The sequence below is a fragment of the Rhamphochromis sp. 'chilingali' genome, assembly GCF_963969265.1.
Source record: "Rhamphochromis sp. 'chilingali' genome assembly, chromosome: 10".
Taxonomy (NCBI): domain Eukaryota; kingdom Metazoa; phylum Chordata; class Actinopteri; order Cichliformes; family Cichlidae; genus Rhamphochromis; species Rhamphochromis sp. 'chilingali'.
Window position 1 is genome coordinate 27,067,347 of NC_137937.1, and position 16,464 is coordinate 27,083,810.

A 16,464-nucleotide genomic window follows, 5' to 3' on the forward strand; every position below is an offset into this window, starting at 1 on the left:
GAAATGCGACACTGACATATTTATTGCCTATTAGTCCAATCCTCCTATTAGTCTCCTTCTTTGGTCTGCACAAACTACTGTTAGAAGTATCTGCATCTTCTGCGAGTTCTTCCTCGTAACCGACAACAATGTTTGACCCCCTGCACACATGAAAATATTGATTAGAGAAACAAATATTCTTAAGGAAGATTTCTGGAGGCGAGATTCTTATCCTGGGGGTGTATATCACATTAAATGTCTAACTCCCACAAAAGGTTACCTCACACTTAACAAGCTGAATAAACTTAACAGTTTATTTAAGGTGTTAACTTTGTTTGTATTACAGTTTTCCAATAGATAAAAGTATGATTCCAATACTTTTGCACTGAGGAAACTTTGTGTTTATTTAGTTATCCTTCCAAACACTCTCTTAAAGAGAGAGATTACTAAATCAATTTAATGGCAATTTTCTTATATTAAATGTTTAATTAAATTGACCAATACAGGCTGCATGCTTGAGTAATGCATTCTTTTATTCTCATAGTACTTCGTATTGTTCGATGACATCTGTGTCAGCAAATTGTTACCTTGTTGATGGCAAAGGCTGTGATGATGTCAGATTCCTTGTGGATGATGCGTGCTTTTCCTCCAGGGCTGCCCTGATCTGACTCAGTCTGCAGACAGCAGAAAATACACACGGATTCAATCATTACAACTGAAACATTTCCCGCAGACAAATATCCACCATAATTTCAGTTTCCTTTCATGCTACAGGACCAATGACCCGACAAGAGAAGGGTTGACAAGTGAACTATCAAATTATTTGCTGTAGATGATGCTCATAAATCTAGGTAAGCGTACTCACAGTTTTCTCTGCTATGCAATTTGTGTATTTTATGTTTATGTATTCGTTTGTCTTGCCCTTAGGGTTAGGAAAGGCCATGTTCAGTGCATCAGGCCACACTGTTAAATACAGCAGCCAGCATAACTGGGCTACTGTCATTAGACAGCATGAGAACAAAAACCCTTCAGCAATAAGATAAGATAAGATAGAACTTTATTAATCCCTCGGGTGGGTTCCTCTGGGAAATTCGACTTCCAAAAAAAGCACAGCAACGACCGAAGTTACAGTTACAGAACTGTTATATATATATATATTGTTACGTTTCGGTGTGTCAGTGTTTTGTTTTTGCATGACTTATGTATTTCCTGCTTTACTTTGAAAGTCTGTGTTATCTTAGTGTGTTCAGTTTACATTTTCCCTGTCTCGTCAGTTCTAATTTGCCCCAGCTGTGTTTCCCTCCTGTGGTCCATTTCCTGATTGCTCCCTCTATGTATTTAAACCCTGTGTTTCAGTGTGTCATGGTCGCGATCTCCCCCGTGTTGTAAATAGTTTGGTGTTTTGTTGTAAATAAATAGTCTGTTGTAAATAGTTGTGAATGGGTTTGTTAATATTTTCGTTTGAGACACCTTCGTTTTGGGATTTTGGTGGAGAGCCTTCGTGGTTTTATTTTCCTTATCTTTGTTTTTCTACGTTGCACCCCGGTTGCCTAGGCCGGGGTGTAACATATGGGGGCTCGTCCGGGATCGCTGGAGGGTCCGAAGGAGAGACAGCTTCGGCCTTCTGTCTTCGCTGGAGGGTCCGAGGACCGCTCCAGCCTCCATCAGCTTCGTCTGCCTTCATCCGCCTTCGCTGGGGGGAGGGTCCGTGGGACCGCCCCAGCCTTTGTCGTCGCTGGAGGGTCCGTGGGACCGCACCAGCCTTCATCCGCCTTCGCTGGAGGGTCCGAGGGACCGCTCCAGCCTTCGTCGTCTGCTGGAGGGTCAGTGGGACCGCTCCAGCCTCCATCAGCTTCGTCTGCCTTCGTTTCAGCCTTCGTTTGTCTGAATCAAACTTTTCACTTGGGGTTACATGTTTGATTTTTGGGTAGGGGGAAATGTTACGTTTCGGTGTGTCAGTGTTTTGTTTTTGCATGACTTATGTATTTCCTGCTTTACTTTGAAAGTCTGTGTTATCTTAGTGTGTTCAGTTTACATTTTCCCTGTCTCGTCAGTTCTAATTTGCCCCAGCTGTGTTTCCCTCCTGTGGTCCATTTCCTGATTGCTCCCTCTATGTATTTAAACCCTGTGTTTCAGTGTGTCATGGTCGCGATCTCCCCCGTGTTGTAAATAGTTTGGTGTTTTGTTGTAAATAAATAGTCTGTTGTAAATAGTTGTGAATGGGTTTGTCAATACTTTCGTCATGGGATATTTTTGTTTTGGGATTTTGGTGGAGAGCCTTCGTGGTTTTATTTTCCTTATCTTTGTTTTTCTACGTTGCACCCCGGTTGCCTAGGCCGGGGTGTAACAATATATATACACACACACACACACACACAGAGACAATATAAATAAAATATACAAAGGGGATAAATAGAATAAATAGGAATAAAAAAATAAAAATACAAGTGAATTGCACATTTCAAGTATTGAGTCTATTGCACTGTTGACTATTTACAAAAAGTATTGCACAAGGTATTGTACAGTGAGGTGCAGAGGCACTACAGCTTAGTTGTTCCCCCCTCCTTTGTCCTCCTGTTTCCCCTCCCTCTCCCCTCCAGAGAGGAGTTAAACAGTCTGATGGCGTGTGGGACAAAGGAGTTTTTAAGTCTGTTAGTTCTTGTCTTGGGGAGAAGCAACCTGTCACTGAACAGACTCTTCTGGTTGTTTATGGCCGTGTGCAGAGGATGCCCAGCATTGTTCATAATGTCCATCAGTTTCTTTAATGTCCTTTTCTCTGCCACTGTCACCAGAGTGTCCAGCTTCATGCCGACCACAGAGCTAGCCCTCCTGATCAGTTTCTCCAGCCTGGATGAGTCCCTCTTTGCTGTGCTGCTCCCCCAGCACACCACAGCATAGAAAAGTACTCCAGCAACCACCGACTGGTAAAACATCCTCAGGAGCTTCCTGCAGATGTTAAAAGACCTCAGCCTCCTGAGGAAGTACAGTCGGCTTTGGGCTTTTTTATACAGGTGCTCTGTGTTGCATGACCAGTCCAGTTTATTGTCCACCCACAGCCCGAGGTACTTGTACTTGTTGACCACCTCCACCTCCTCCCCCTCTATCTGAACTGGCAGTGGACCTTCTCTGGACCTCCCGAAGTCCACAACCAGTTCCTTAGTCTTTGAGGTGTTGAGTTGCAGGTGGTTTGTGTGACTCCATGCGACAAAGTTCCTCACCAGACTTCTGTACTCCTCTTCCTGATCATCCCAGATACACCCCATGATGGCTGTGTCGTCTGCAAACTTCTGAATGTGGCATAATTCAGAGTTGTAGCAGAAGTCAGAGGTGTACAGGGTGAAGAGAAGAGGGGACAGCACAGTTCCCTGTGGTGCTCCTGTGCTGCTGACCACTGTGTCAGACGTGATGTCCTTCAGCCTGACGTACTGTGGTCTGTCGGTGAGGTAGTCGGAGATCCAAGCCACCAGGCAGGGGTCCACCTCCATCCTGTTCAGTTTTTCCTGAAGCATACAGGGCCGGATGGTATTAAAGGCACTGGAAAAGTCAAGAAACAGGATCCTGACCGTGCCTTTTCCCCCATACAGGTGTGAGTGGGCTCTGTGTAGGAGGTACAGAATGGCATCCTCCACTCCGACACCCACCTTGTATGCAAACTGTAGTGGGTCCTGGGCATGTTGTACCTGTGGTCGGAGGAGGTTGAGGAAGAGCCGCTCTAGAGTCTTCATAAGATGTGACGTCAGTGCCACCGGTCGGAAGTCATTCAGCTCATTGGGCCGGTTCCTTTTGGGGACCGGGACGATGCAGGATGTCTTCCATAGGGCGGGCACTCTCCCCAGTCGCAGACTGAGGTTGAAGACTCGTTGTAGCGGCTCCCCAAGTTCAGCAGCACACGCCTTAAGCATCCTAGGACACACCTTGTCTGGGCCTGCTGCCTTTCTGGGGCGAAGCTTCCTCAGTTGCCTCCTGACCTGATCCACTGTGACACTGGGAGATGTTTGGGAGGAGGGGAGGGGGGGAGATGTCTTGCTGCTGAGAGAGGGATTGGAGGAGGGGGGTGTCATGGTGTCAGGAAGGGGGGGAAGCGAGGGAGGCAGGAGAGTGGGGAGAGGACTCTGCACAAGCACAAGTACACACTGTACCACTGTGGTCCTGTGGGATATTGTACAGAGATGTTACACTTTGATGCCAAAGCCAAGCATCCTCTAAGCATGAGATTGAATTAACGTCTTCACCGCATTTGTTCGAGAGGAAAAGACCATGTCATTTTCTGTCGGATGGAATAAAATATAACTTGACTTGCAGAAATCTAAATATGGTGGTTTGCCATTTTTGCCGAGCACATAATCCCTGTAGGATGCAGATTCACTGCGACAGTGTTGGGCCCATTAATCAGAAGCTATTCAGCTTCATAGTTTGTCCTCAGAGAGACTGGGTTAATTAACACTGAGCCAAATGGAGTAGCTATAATATGGGAGCTTGCATGGTGAGAGCAAGAAGATTAGAAAACCTCTATGAAGCATCAGTTTACAGTGCAATTTAAAATTGATGGTTCACATTCACATGAATATTTAGACAGCTAAATGCAAGATTAATATCTCACTCTTGACAAGAGCATTCAGGGTACATGGCACTAAAAATACATGTACTGTAATTTGGTCCTGATCACAGTTTTAGCATTTAAGATAATGCGTGACAGGTTCAAGACGTAAAATGTGCACATCCGCATTAAACAGTATGGTCTCGTTTCATATGGTATTTACATTTCATACAGTCACATGTATAATGGCTCAGCCACACTAGAGTAAAAGTAGGACAGCTACCTCCCTGCGACTAGAAACCATTAAATGTTTTTGCTGTTGGTAAATGAATGCAACAGATGCCACAGGTTCAGTGTATAACCCCCGAACACTGAGCAAAAATTTTGATTGTACAGATTACATCCAAACAACTGCAGTCCAACCTGGATCGGATGCAAATAACTGGCATTTAACTTCTAAATGCAGACACATTGTAGTCAATCAGACTCAGTTGAGCACAACTTGTTTATGACGCCTTTTTGACTCTCAACTTCTACTCTACTGGTTGTATTTTGGTTATACTATGAAAAGCACAGCTTGTAAGTATTTGTAGAGAAGTTTCTGAATTTCAAATCTATGAGGTTTTGACTGAACTCTGAATGTAAGTACTTAATGTTTAATGTCAATTTCTTTGTAGATAACAAAATTTGCAAGTGACATCAAGAGACTTGTGATCTTTACCTATTTATTCCAACTGCTGTATTATCACAAACTCAGAGCAAACTGACACCGATTTCAAAAGCAATGAGACTGCAAGTTCTCTGCACCCGATCGCCAACAACCGTTTTTCCTTAGTGTGACTGAAGCATAAAGAGGGGTCTTGTCAACTCAGACATACTACTTTGTTATGCACGTCTGAATAAACATGCTACAAGAAAAACAAAAAGGCAAGGTACTGCAGGCTTCAAAGCTTTACGTTTGCAGTTGTGTCATAGGGACAATATGTAAAACTCATATTTAAGTCCCTTATAAACTATAAAACTCTGTGACCAATTAAACAGCCTTGAAGCAACAGTGATTTTCACTTATTTATAAAAAAACAAAAAAAAAAAAACAAAAAAAAAAAAAAAACACCACACAAAAAACCCAACCTAAAAACAAAACAAAAAAAGAGCAAATAAATGTGGGAGGATTTTTTTGAAGCCGACTTGTCAAACTTGTAAAAAATGTACACAACATCTGACATGAATGTTACATTTCTTGCAAGCATGCTATACCTGCAAGGCATTTGATCACCCGCAGTCTTTCAGTATCCATCACTGTCGACGTATGTACCAATCTTAGGCATCAAGAACTACATTTAAGCTTTTGCTGAATGTAGTTCTTGATGCACATTCAGCAAAAAAAAAAATCAAAAGCTTCAGTTTTTGATTTTTCAGTTGGTTAAATATTGCAACAGATACTGAGGTTTGTTTAGCAACCCATCCCACTGCAACATCATGAGCAAAAATTCATCAGAAACAGTACCTGATTGTTTCCTGTCTCGTCCATCCCTGAACATTTCATATTGTCAGTCTGGTCCTCAACCGACTTTAATGACAGGGGAAGCAGCACAGGGTGGACACACAGACACACACACACACAAGTGCAACCACCACCAGTGGCAAGCCATGCAAACACATACAGAGACTCAATTATTGTGCTGTTAATCAAAAAAGGTGGAATTATTTGAATGAAAATAATGCAACTGGAGGCAGTAATAAGAAAAAAAAAAAAGAGGCTGGCATGCAAAACAAAAACAGTATAACAAGGATGTAAAAGCAATAATAATGCAGTTTAGCTTGGGAATGATGCATTTTGTTATCATATCAAAATAGTTAATGTGTTATTCAGTGACTATGATTAAAATGTGCCAGCAACGCAATCATGCAGCAGGGGGATATGATGTAAATACCTGATGTGTGCCCGGTTTCTTGGTGAAGATATTTCTGATAAAGGTCTCCTGCACTTCTTCCTGCTTCACCAAAAAGTGCCATAAACGTTTGACTGGCAGCGCCGAGTGGTGGCTGGACCTGAAAGGAACATCGTCAACAGTAATGTGCATTTAACATCACAAATCACGAATGATGTTGTTCAAAGAACAGTAAATCCATGGACTATGTTACTGTGGTATCCAACGGGGTCAGTCTGCACATGGATAAAATGGTGGTCTAAAAAAGTGAGAAAAACTGATTTTTTGAATTTACTGAATATTTTTCTATTTACTCCACAATTTATTAAAGATAAGAGATATTTGAGTTAGTAAAATCCCAATTTTTGTGATTTTACTATCTTACAGTAGCCAGTTAAACAGGAAAAAAGTAAATAACAGACAGTAATTAATATGTCTTTATCCTTCTGTCTGTCTGCTGTTCTGAAGCAGATGTTAGCAAAACTGTTGCAGCTGGATGTCCACTAAGTGGCAGGGAGGATGACTTGGATCCATTAATTATCCACATTTATTTATTTATGGATTATTAGGTTAGCCGTTTCCTTTCTTTTGTTTTACTTTCACTTTTAAATATTATTAATAATACCTTTAATACAAATTTTCATTTAGCATTTTCCCCAAGCCAAATTAACCGATGTATTTCTTTATTTTCTCCATCAGTATGCAAATTGTGTAAGTCATGAGTCCACTAAGAACTCTGCAAATGAATTTATTAGAACTGCCAATCGGAATTTTCTCCACTCATGTGGACGCTGTTAAAGACAGTGTTTTAATTAGCAGTATACATCAGCAGTACACAGAGGTGTACTTGCTGTTCATTGTGAGTCATAGCCTGAATTTGAATGTAAACAATGCAGAGACAGTTGGGCACTTTCCTCTTAAGCTGCATGCACAAGCAGGGAATATTGTTTTTTGTTTTTTTTTGCTGATGTGTTTACTTTGCTGTAGATGAAAACTTTACCCCAGGCCACAAACTGAATCACTGCCACCTCACTTACATGCCAAAATAAATAACAAATATATGAAGAAGTACTGACATAAACAGGTTTGTGGAAATAAACATGGGGAAAATGCAAAGCATTGACTGAGGACCTCTGTGGATACACAAGAGAAAAAAAAATGAATAAATAAACAAACCACAAGACAAAAAAAGTAAAAAAAAAAAAAAAAAATCTGATTCAATACCTGAAAGGGGTATTTGATGCTTCAAATAGGGTTTTGTGCCTGAGGAGGGCGGGGCCAGGTGTGGCAATTTCATCATGGAGGTGGGTGGAGATATACTTGGAAGGGGGGCCCCCGAAGATCTCCAGCCTTTTCTGCAGCACCTGCTCCCACCGCTGCAGCGTCTTCAGCACAGCATGACACAAAGGAGAGGCCACAGGCAGGTCTGTGGTTAAAAAGAAGACAATAAGACTAGCTGAGACAAGCAGTAAGAAATAGGACAGTGCTTCTTTACATCCTGGATGTACATCCGAGGGGCTGGCGTATATTTTAGTGTTTACCTAACAAATCATATCCTGCCGTAAGGTAGAAAGACTTGAGATTGGCCAACACCAGCTGAACCATGGCCAGCCGCATCAAACACCAACTTAAAAGGAGAAGAAACCAGTTTAGAACCGAAATAGAGTCTTTAAAAAATTACATTTAGGTTTATTCAGATAGAGTGGAGAAAAATTTAGAGGCAGCACAAATAAATAAAAGACAAGCAGCTGTAAAGAGCTTCAGGTTAAATCTTGGCAGCTCAAAAATGAGTCACTGACTGGAGAAATATGCACTCAGTGCTGTGCCAATACCTGTACGAATTGTGGTTTGAATGCTCCCTTTGCGGTGAGTTGGGATCAAACACATCATCATATTCATCGTCGTCGTCTTCATCTTCGCTTCCCTGGCTCGCCTCGGAGTCATAATCAACTCTGTTTTCTGACGGTGGTAGTGAAGGCTTGAATGCAAGAAAACAGAAGACAGACAAACAAAATTGTTTAGATCAACAACAAAACCGTATAAGGAAAGAAGAGACAACTTACAAAATTAAATGTATTATAGAAGATGTTAAATTGAAGTTATATTAAAAAGTCATTCTATCATTATACAGGCTGAAGATGCAACAAAATCCCAACAGAAATGAGAGCAGATATGCAGGCTTATGTTTTAAAACCACTTCTTAACCACTGTTACTAATATTTGGATTACCTTTGCGATGAAGTAATCCCAAATGCTGAGCTCTGGAGGGACGAACTGTTCTTTAAAGATAGAGGGAGCTTCCTGTTCCACAACAGGGACATGGTGCTTTGGACTCAATGGTCCCTCCCTCTCTATCCCAGACTCTTCCTTGGATCCGCTACGTGATGAGAGAAGCCTGAATCGTTTGGACTTCCTGTCTGTGCCACTTGGTGAGGCTGGAGTGTTGAGAGAAAGTTAAGAGTGTGTTAAATCGCCCTTTCAAGCTGCCATTAAAATGCTTCTGATTGTGCCTTTTGCTCATTAAAAAAAATAAAAAAATAATAATAAATAAATAAATAAATAAAGCGCCTAGATTTTTTCCAAATATTTACAGTAACTTTATATCAGGTCTACCAAGCAGTAGCAAGCACTAAGGCAAACCCACACCCACACAAATAAGTTGGTGGATATCACTACGCTAACAGTCCAATTAATTTAACAGGAGTAAAGTGGTTTATAGTTACAAGGTCACCTTCAGAAGAACACACCAGTGTCACAAAGGAAACTACATCCTCCAAATGAATCACCTGGTGGGGGCGTCCTTGTTGGACTGCTGAGTTTTTCGATGACAGGGATTCGAGCGCCTCCTCCAAACACTGTCACCCAAAGCTTGCTGTTGAGTGGGTGTGCCATGATGCGAAACAGCTCGTTGCAGGAGTGAGTGGTCATGCCGTGAACAAACAGACTGAGGAAGACAGCAGTCAGGATCTCACACAGCAGCACAGCTAAGCCTGGCTGGCTTTCCTCACCTGCTGAGCTCAACAGACGAATCAGAGAGGCGATACCTGGTGAGAGGAACGAGTAAAGGGAAAAAAAAGAGAAAAAAGAAAAGAAGATATTTAGACAGCAGAATCTGAATATAGACTAAAAAACTACATGTCTTATGTCTTCTCATGATATTCATATAAGGCAATATTTATGTTGTGTGCCATGCATGGTCACATTATTAATAGTGTTCATAATTAAGAGTTCATAGAGAAGTTTAGAAAAAGTTTTTATCTTACTAATTTAGAAACTTGTGCAGTAGGAAACACCACAATCCCATCAAATCCCCTATGTATGGAAGACCCGTGATATTAAGACATTTATGCAATGCTTCGTTCTTGAGTTTTCAGGCTCACAGTCGGTGTTCTTAGTCCATTAGCTAATTAATTTGCACAGATTTGTAGCTTAAAAGCAGTTTCATTATCGAAATTAATTAATTAATTAAAAAAATCTCAGTCTTTCCTCATTTAAAAGCAAATTAATGCAGGAAAGTACTTGAAAATCTAATCAGATCAACTAATCTGTACTTTATACCTGTGGCGAAGGTAGCTAAAGTGAATTATTCAGACAAAAGCATTAAAACATAACCATGTGTGTAACATATGACATGTTGGTGGGACGCAGAAATAAAACAGCATACCGATAACAAGATTTATTGCAGCGTGTCACAAACAGGAAGGGTGAGCTGGTAAAGACTTGTTTACTGTTCTTGTTTACTGAAAACAACCAAAATATGCTTCGGTGTGAAAAGTTTGTTTTGATTGATTTACCTGGCCACTGTGCAGGAGAAGTGTTGGGCTGAACAGACTCATCCATGCTTATAGCTTTGAGAGGCTGCTTCTGAGACAGCAAAACACTCTGGTACACAGTCCCAGTGAAATGGTTCACGTGGCTGTGGGAGAAACAGAAACAAGAAATCGACCCCGCAAAGTATGAGGTTGCGAAGCCAAACATTTATATTAAACATGAAAAGCTGTACAGAAAAGTGAGGAAAGGAAGGGGTAGGTGGTGTAAATATATAATGCTAAAATGTTTTACTCTGTTCCCAATTCTAGGATGTTGTTTCTAAGAGACACCACTTTTGAGCTCTGTTCTGTCAGGACATGAAATACTAATGGGCTGCATCTCAGGTTAGCTGCCTATATATGCTGTTTGGTGATAGAGAAGAAACGCTACGTAATAAAGAAAACATCAGTGCCCGAGTTCTCACATCAAGTGGCTTTCGAACATACAAAAATCCTTGGACGGTTAGAGAGGAAATCTTTATAGAGAATATGGAATGCTCAAGTCACCAGGGAGTCTATTAAGTTTCTAACATCCAATAAGTCCCCCTTTAAGCTCCTACAAAAAAAACCAATTGCCTCCACTTCAAACAGAATTCAAAAGTCAAAGGGAACGTCATTCAGAAGGAGCGGCAAGTCACAACTCTGAAGACATCTTTTCACAACAAACTTTATTCATAAAGCCACACATGCTGCAACTGTGCAGGTATTGTAACCTCACGTATGTTTAGGCTTCATTTTGATACACCTCTTGGCTGATTTCCTAACCAAATTAGACTGAAGATAACAAAATCACTGGTAGGAAGGAAAAGAATTAAAACCCTGTCAACCTTGCAACACTCAACCCCAGCAACCTACATCCTCAAAATACCTTTTGAAAAATTCACACACTTGCTCAGATGCTCAAGAGGAAAAAGCGCTTCATCAAACCTCTGCAGCGGCACAACGGGAGATTTTTTATATTATAATTACCATAACAAAGATAGTGTTAAATTAGAAATTGCCTTGCAAATTTAGTTACACTATTTAACTCAGAACAGCATGGGATAGATGGCTGTGTGTGTGTGTGTGTGTGTACACACGTTTAAAAAGTATTTAGTGAGAAAGATGCCAAACCATGTGCTCATTTAATCACATCACTTAGAGTCGTGTTAACTTTGAAATAGTGAGGTCGGACAGCTTGCTCTGAAAGAATAATGAAAGTTTGCTCTCAGTTTAAAAATGAATCTTCATCTTTTCTGATACATGACACACGAGCAAGTCTCTCTGCAGTCACGGCACTGTGACTCAGGTCCCAGTCTGGTGAAGCACTAGTTAATAAAATTTGCTACATTATTTTAAAAAGAAAAAAAGGAACTCACATAGCAACAGGGCTGTAAGCCAAATGGGTCATTAAAAAAAATGTTATAAATAAAAACACACTCATCCATTCTAAGCTTAAATCCTTCTGGGTTGTTGTCAGAGTGATTGGGAGTTATGGTAGATAAGAGTCTTAAATAAACAATGTTCCTCCCATCTGTCAAAACCAAGAATCTAATTAAGTATTTACAATAAGAATGACAAACAGCAGCCCTGCAGCTTTTATAATTCATTCTCAACATGATCAAAACAGACAAGTAACTGTCATACTTCTGTGTGGTAAACGTCCAACACATCTTTATTTCACCCCTCCCCCAAAAAAAAGTGCAAATCTGAAACAAAGAATATGCTTAGATGATCTTGAACAGCAGTTTCTACATTGCTATTACATGTATAGTGTTTGGCTGTATGACTGCATTACGCTCCCATTATAAAGTATGCTTGGTTACCAGCAGTCAGGTCCTGTCCCCATTATTTCTTATTATTCTGCTCCAATAAGCCTAAAAACACTAACACATATACAGGGTGAACCAGAGGACACAAATGTGCATTATTATTGGCAGCATTTTGGCTTTAATTGAACCACCAGGGACATATAATAACAGTAGTTATGACAGATTAATAATTTGTCTTAATATTCAATGTGAATGTGATGGAAAATGAACAGAAATGTGTAATTAGCTTTGCTTGAATACATAAAGAATTCAAGACTTTTGCTCAGAGATGCAGCCCAGTGGATACCCACAATGAGCTCCAACCCTTTTGGGTCAGGTTATGTAAGAGTTTTTCCAAATTGCCCTGGTGGATTTCAGTTTAGTATAAAGCTACTCATGTACTCATGATACCTTGATGGATAGTATCTGTAACATGACAGGTTAGGGATTAAAAGTCTAAAAAGTATAGTAAAGTGGGTGTATTTAGCAAATGCTCAAGAGCAAATAAATATATGAGGAAATAAAGTTCTTGCAACACTTACCTGTATGTGTGTCCATCACACAAACACTGATATATACAGGCAGACAAGGAGGCTGCCAGTGTGTGCATCACATAGATCTGAAATAAGAAGCAATGAAAAAACAACAACAAAATAAAACATTAATTAGCATGAGAGTTCAATAATTAAGCTACACTTAAAGTTTGGTTTTCAATCAACGCATAGTTCCCAGAAATCTGATCAAGAGCAAATAACAGCTAAAAGACAAGTGACTGACACATTCATCTGTTGAATACAAAAACACATTCCTTTTCATTTCCCAAACACAAATGCTTCATGTGCAAACAGCCTCCTATATGCAGCATAGCAAATATATTCTGACTCAAAATATTGCAAAATGAACCAAAATCTCTCTAGAAACAAGTTTAATGATAAGGCAGCAATCAGCACACACACACACACACACACACACACACACACACACACACACACACACACACCTATTAACATCAATTCTGATTAAAACTGCCTAACATTTGCCTTACTACCCCAGGTTATTTTTATGTTACGTATTGCAAAGTCTCCTGACATTTATAGGTTTATTTACAGCTCAGTCTCATATACTGTATATAAAAGATCAATATACAAGATTTCACAAGACTGCGGTTCTCTGAAAAACTATGTACATTTAGAGGAACTGAGAGGGCAAATAGCAGACAGGTGCAACACTTGATCATTAGCAAGTGTGAGCACCTCTATAAAAGCAGAAGTGTTTGCTGGTCTGGCGCATTCAGGTGTGTGTTAACACAATGCCACATTCTTCCCAGGAGAGGATGTACCAGCAAATTCACCCCAATATCAGACTGTGCAATGCTCAGAGAAATTGTAAAACAAAGAAATCCCAAGAGCTACACCTCAGACCCTACAGGCCTCAGTTAGCATGTTAAATGTTAAAGTTCATGTCAGTGCAATTAGAAAAGGACTGAACAACTATGGCTTGTTTAGAAGGGTTGCCAGCACAAAGCCTTTTCGCTCTAAAAAGAACATGGCAGCATGGCTCAGGTTTGCAAAATTACATCTAAACAAACCACAAGACTTCTGTAACAATGTCCATTAGACAGATGAGACCAAAAGTGGAGATGTCTAGCATAACGCATGGAAACATGTTTGGTAAACCCCCCCCCAAAAAAAACCAAAAAGCAAGCACCTCATACCAGGTGATACGTATGACAGTGGATAGGAGGTGAGCTTAGCTTATTTTGCAGCTACAGGATCTCAGTCATTTAGTCTACCATGACCTCTTTTAAATACCATATTTTTCTAGAGTGCATCTGTCGGACAGCTTAAGCTTCAATCCATACTGGACCATGTCAGAACAGTGACCCCTAACACAGCAGAAAAAGAAAAGAATCAAGGTGTTGCTTTGGCCCAGTCTAGTCTAGACTGACCAGGCTGCCTGAAATGCTGTGGAGGGACCTTAAGAGAGCTATGTATCAACAAATGACCATAAACCCCAAAGAAACAGAAGCAATGTGAGCGAGAAGAGTGTCGTATAGAGGTTTTCACAGGATTCGGTGCAGCCCTACTAATAAACTTCATGGATGCCAAGAAAACTACACAGTTAAAACTGTTGCAAACCTCTACTGTGCACATATGTTGGTGCAAAAACACAAACTGCTCACTACAGTTTTTAATATTATTTGAATGCAACATCTCTCCATCTTTCAACGGTTTGGCACACACATAATCCAAATAAAAAGCATATGTCCACAACAGTATGCAGTATATAAACCTACAGACATAACACAACAAAATCAACTCTTAATTATCTGGATAAGGAGGAAATTAATTGTCTCACCTCGTTGGTAACAACATCTGGATGTGGAGGAGAATCGAGTGCACTGATGGTTTGCAGGATGTCGTGAGTCAGGTTGGTCAAATAGACAAGTGGATTGGCCACCACTGTCTTTACATTGGTTGTACAAGCCATCAAAAGAGGGATGGAGGTGGGCTGTGAAGTCACCGTCACCACAGATTGGATGAAGTCATCCTGGGTACAAATGTCATAGATGAGTGTCAAATCATTATGGTACATCTGTAGATGTCTATCATAGTAAATACAAACCCCCACACCTATACACAAGGACACAAACTAAGGTTACACAACAGTAAACTTAGCAAACTAAGAAAATGTAGATGGATTCTACTTTCTTATTTCTTTCTTTAGGATGAAGAAAGAAAGACACCTCACTAAAAGAACAAGGAACAGAGGGGAGCTGCTTTGAACCTTTGACAGCACAGCCTTTTCTGTAGCTATAATGACAAGATGAGCCAATTCGTGTAAATGTCATACATGATTTCTACATACATTTTGTGTGAATGACAGTTAATGAGCAAAAAAAGAAAGCTTTGGCACTGGAGGGATGTCTGGTTCTTTATGTATCTACCAAATTCCTGAATATGACTCTGTGTGTAAGAATACCACAGACTTATGTTCGTCACTCTTGATGAATCACATTCAGCTGTCACCATCTTAACAGAAGCTCTGCACCCTGACTGAAGTCAAGGCAAAAGCAAAAATGCAAAAATTTCCTTGACACCAAAGTTTAAATTTGACAACCATGGGAGCAGAGCTTGTACAAAATAATCCAATTTTATCTCAAATCATCACTTGTGCTAACATTTAATAGCACTGTTCCCATGTTGGCTCATTGAATTGTTTACCTCCTAAAATTTTACTCTCTAATCGCCAGCCTGAGGCACGACCCTCCCTTAGGAGCTCCAGGAATCAGTACAGCCTGTCGGCCTATTGCTGGCAGTGTGCAGACAGTTGCCTGGGCACAACAACGAGGTGTGTGCATGCGCGTGGTGGTGTGTGCTAACACAAGCTATTCAGATGGCTTCATGTTCCGTCTATCATGCGTACTCTTTGACTCATCTGCCCAGTATCATTCCCTTCAAAGAGAATATGCTTCAGTTAAATTAAGTGGAAACTCTGGGCGGATTATACTGCCCAGAATACTTCACTGTCTGTAGTGAAAAAGACCTGCTTTAAATATGACGCAGTATTCAAGTATTGTAAGACAACAGAGTGGCCATAAAGAGAGCACAGTCATAATTAATTATTCTTGACTTGTTGCTTAAGACTCAATTAATAAGACTATAAATTACTGCAAGAAGCCCCTTTGAAAAACCAAACCAAAACTACAAACTAAGAAACATGGTAGTGTTAGAAAACTTTAAAGCTATCACTTTTGTCACTTTTAAATCCATGAAGACCAACACTAGTAATCAATGAGCAAAAAACAGTTTCATGTTTAATTCTAAACACGCTGATAAACGCAAAATCAAAGAGAAAAGCATGAGAAAATCTTCCTCTGAATCACCTGAATTATAATTATGTTGTAATCAACTAAACATTTCATATCAAATCCCCCCCCCCAAAAAAACAATATTACTATTGTTCATTCATTCACTGACAAAACAGCTCCAACTGAAAGAAAAGTTGCCATTTTAATTACCTGGTGAGATTCTTGAAGCAGCAGTATGAGCTCCATGCGTACAGAGGCCAGACCTCCTCCGTGTGAGCCGTGCAAGCTGCAGTAACTCAGAAACATCCTCAGTAAGGGCTGGTTACTCTGCAGCCAGTGTCTCCTGCTCCTGTGGCTGTCACCACGGGGGCTCCCAGGCTGGCAAAAACATTCAGACTTCATTAGTTTTATAGACAGTCATTCAGCCTTTCTGTAAATCCACCCACCTGGGTAGGGCACAAACAAAAAGCAGCATGCTTTGAAATGGTATATATTAACGTGGTCTATCAACAATAGAGAAAAAAAAAGTAGTGGGTTTTCTAAAGTAATTTGTAAACACACAGTAGGTGCATTGTGCAAGGGTAAGTATATATAATTGGGTATGCAT

The 16,464-nt window shown here is 40.4% G+C and overlaps 1 protein-coding gene across 4 annotated transcripts in view; it reads right to left on the bottom strand.

Annotated features, from left to right (window-relative positions):
• Positions 1-16,464, bottom strand: part of dmxl1 (Dmx like 1) — a 67,531-nt gene that overhangs the window by 11,555 nt on the left and 39,512 nt on the right. For 3 of the 4 annotated variants that reach the window (XM_080895189.1, XM_080895188.1, XM_080895187.1), the window contains exons 31-42: positions 16,068-16,235; positions 14,405-14,596; positions 12,589-12,665; positions 10,242-10,363; positions 9,234-9,491; positions 8,677-8,882; positions 8,280-8,425; positions 7,989-8,074; positions 7,672-7,873; positions 6,451-6,568; positions 6,024-6,086; positions 567-653 (exon numbers count right to left, since the gene is read on the bottom strand). In XM_080895189.1, the coding sequence (XP_080751315.1) occupies positions 567-653; positions 6,024-6,086; positions 6,451-6,568; positions 7,672-7,873; positions 7,989-8,074; positions 8,280-8,425; positions 8,677-8,882; positions 9,234-9,491; positions 10,242-10,363; positions 12,589-12,665; positions 14,405-14,596; positions 16,068-16,235 (1,725 nt within the window). The remainder of the gene's footprint in view (positions 1-566; positions 654-6,023; positions 6,087-6,450; positions 6,569-7,671; positions 7,874-7,988; positions 8,075-8,279; positions 8,426-8,676; positions 8,883-9,233; positions 9,492-10,241; positions 10,364-12,588; positions 12,666-14,404; positions 14,597-16,067; positions 16,236-16,464) is intronic. The other variant, XM_080895190.1, reaches the window with a different exon arrangement.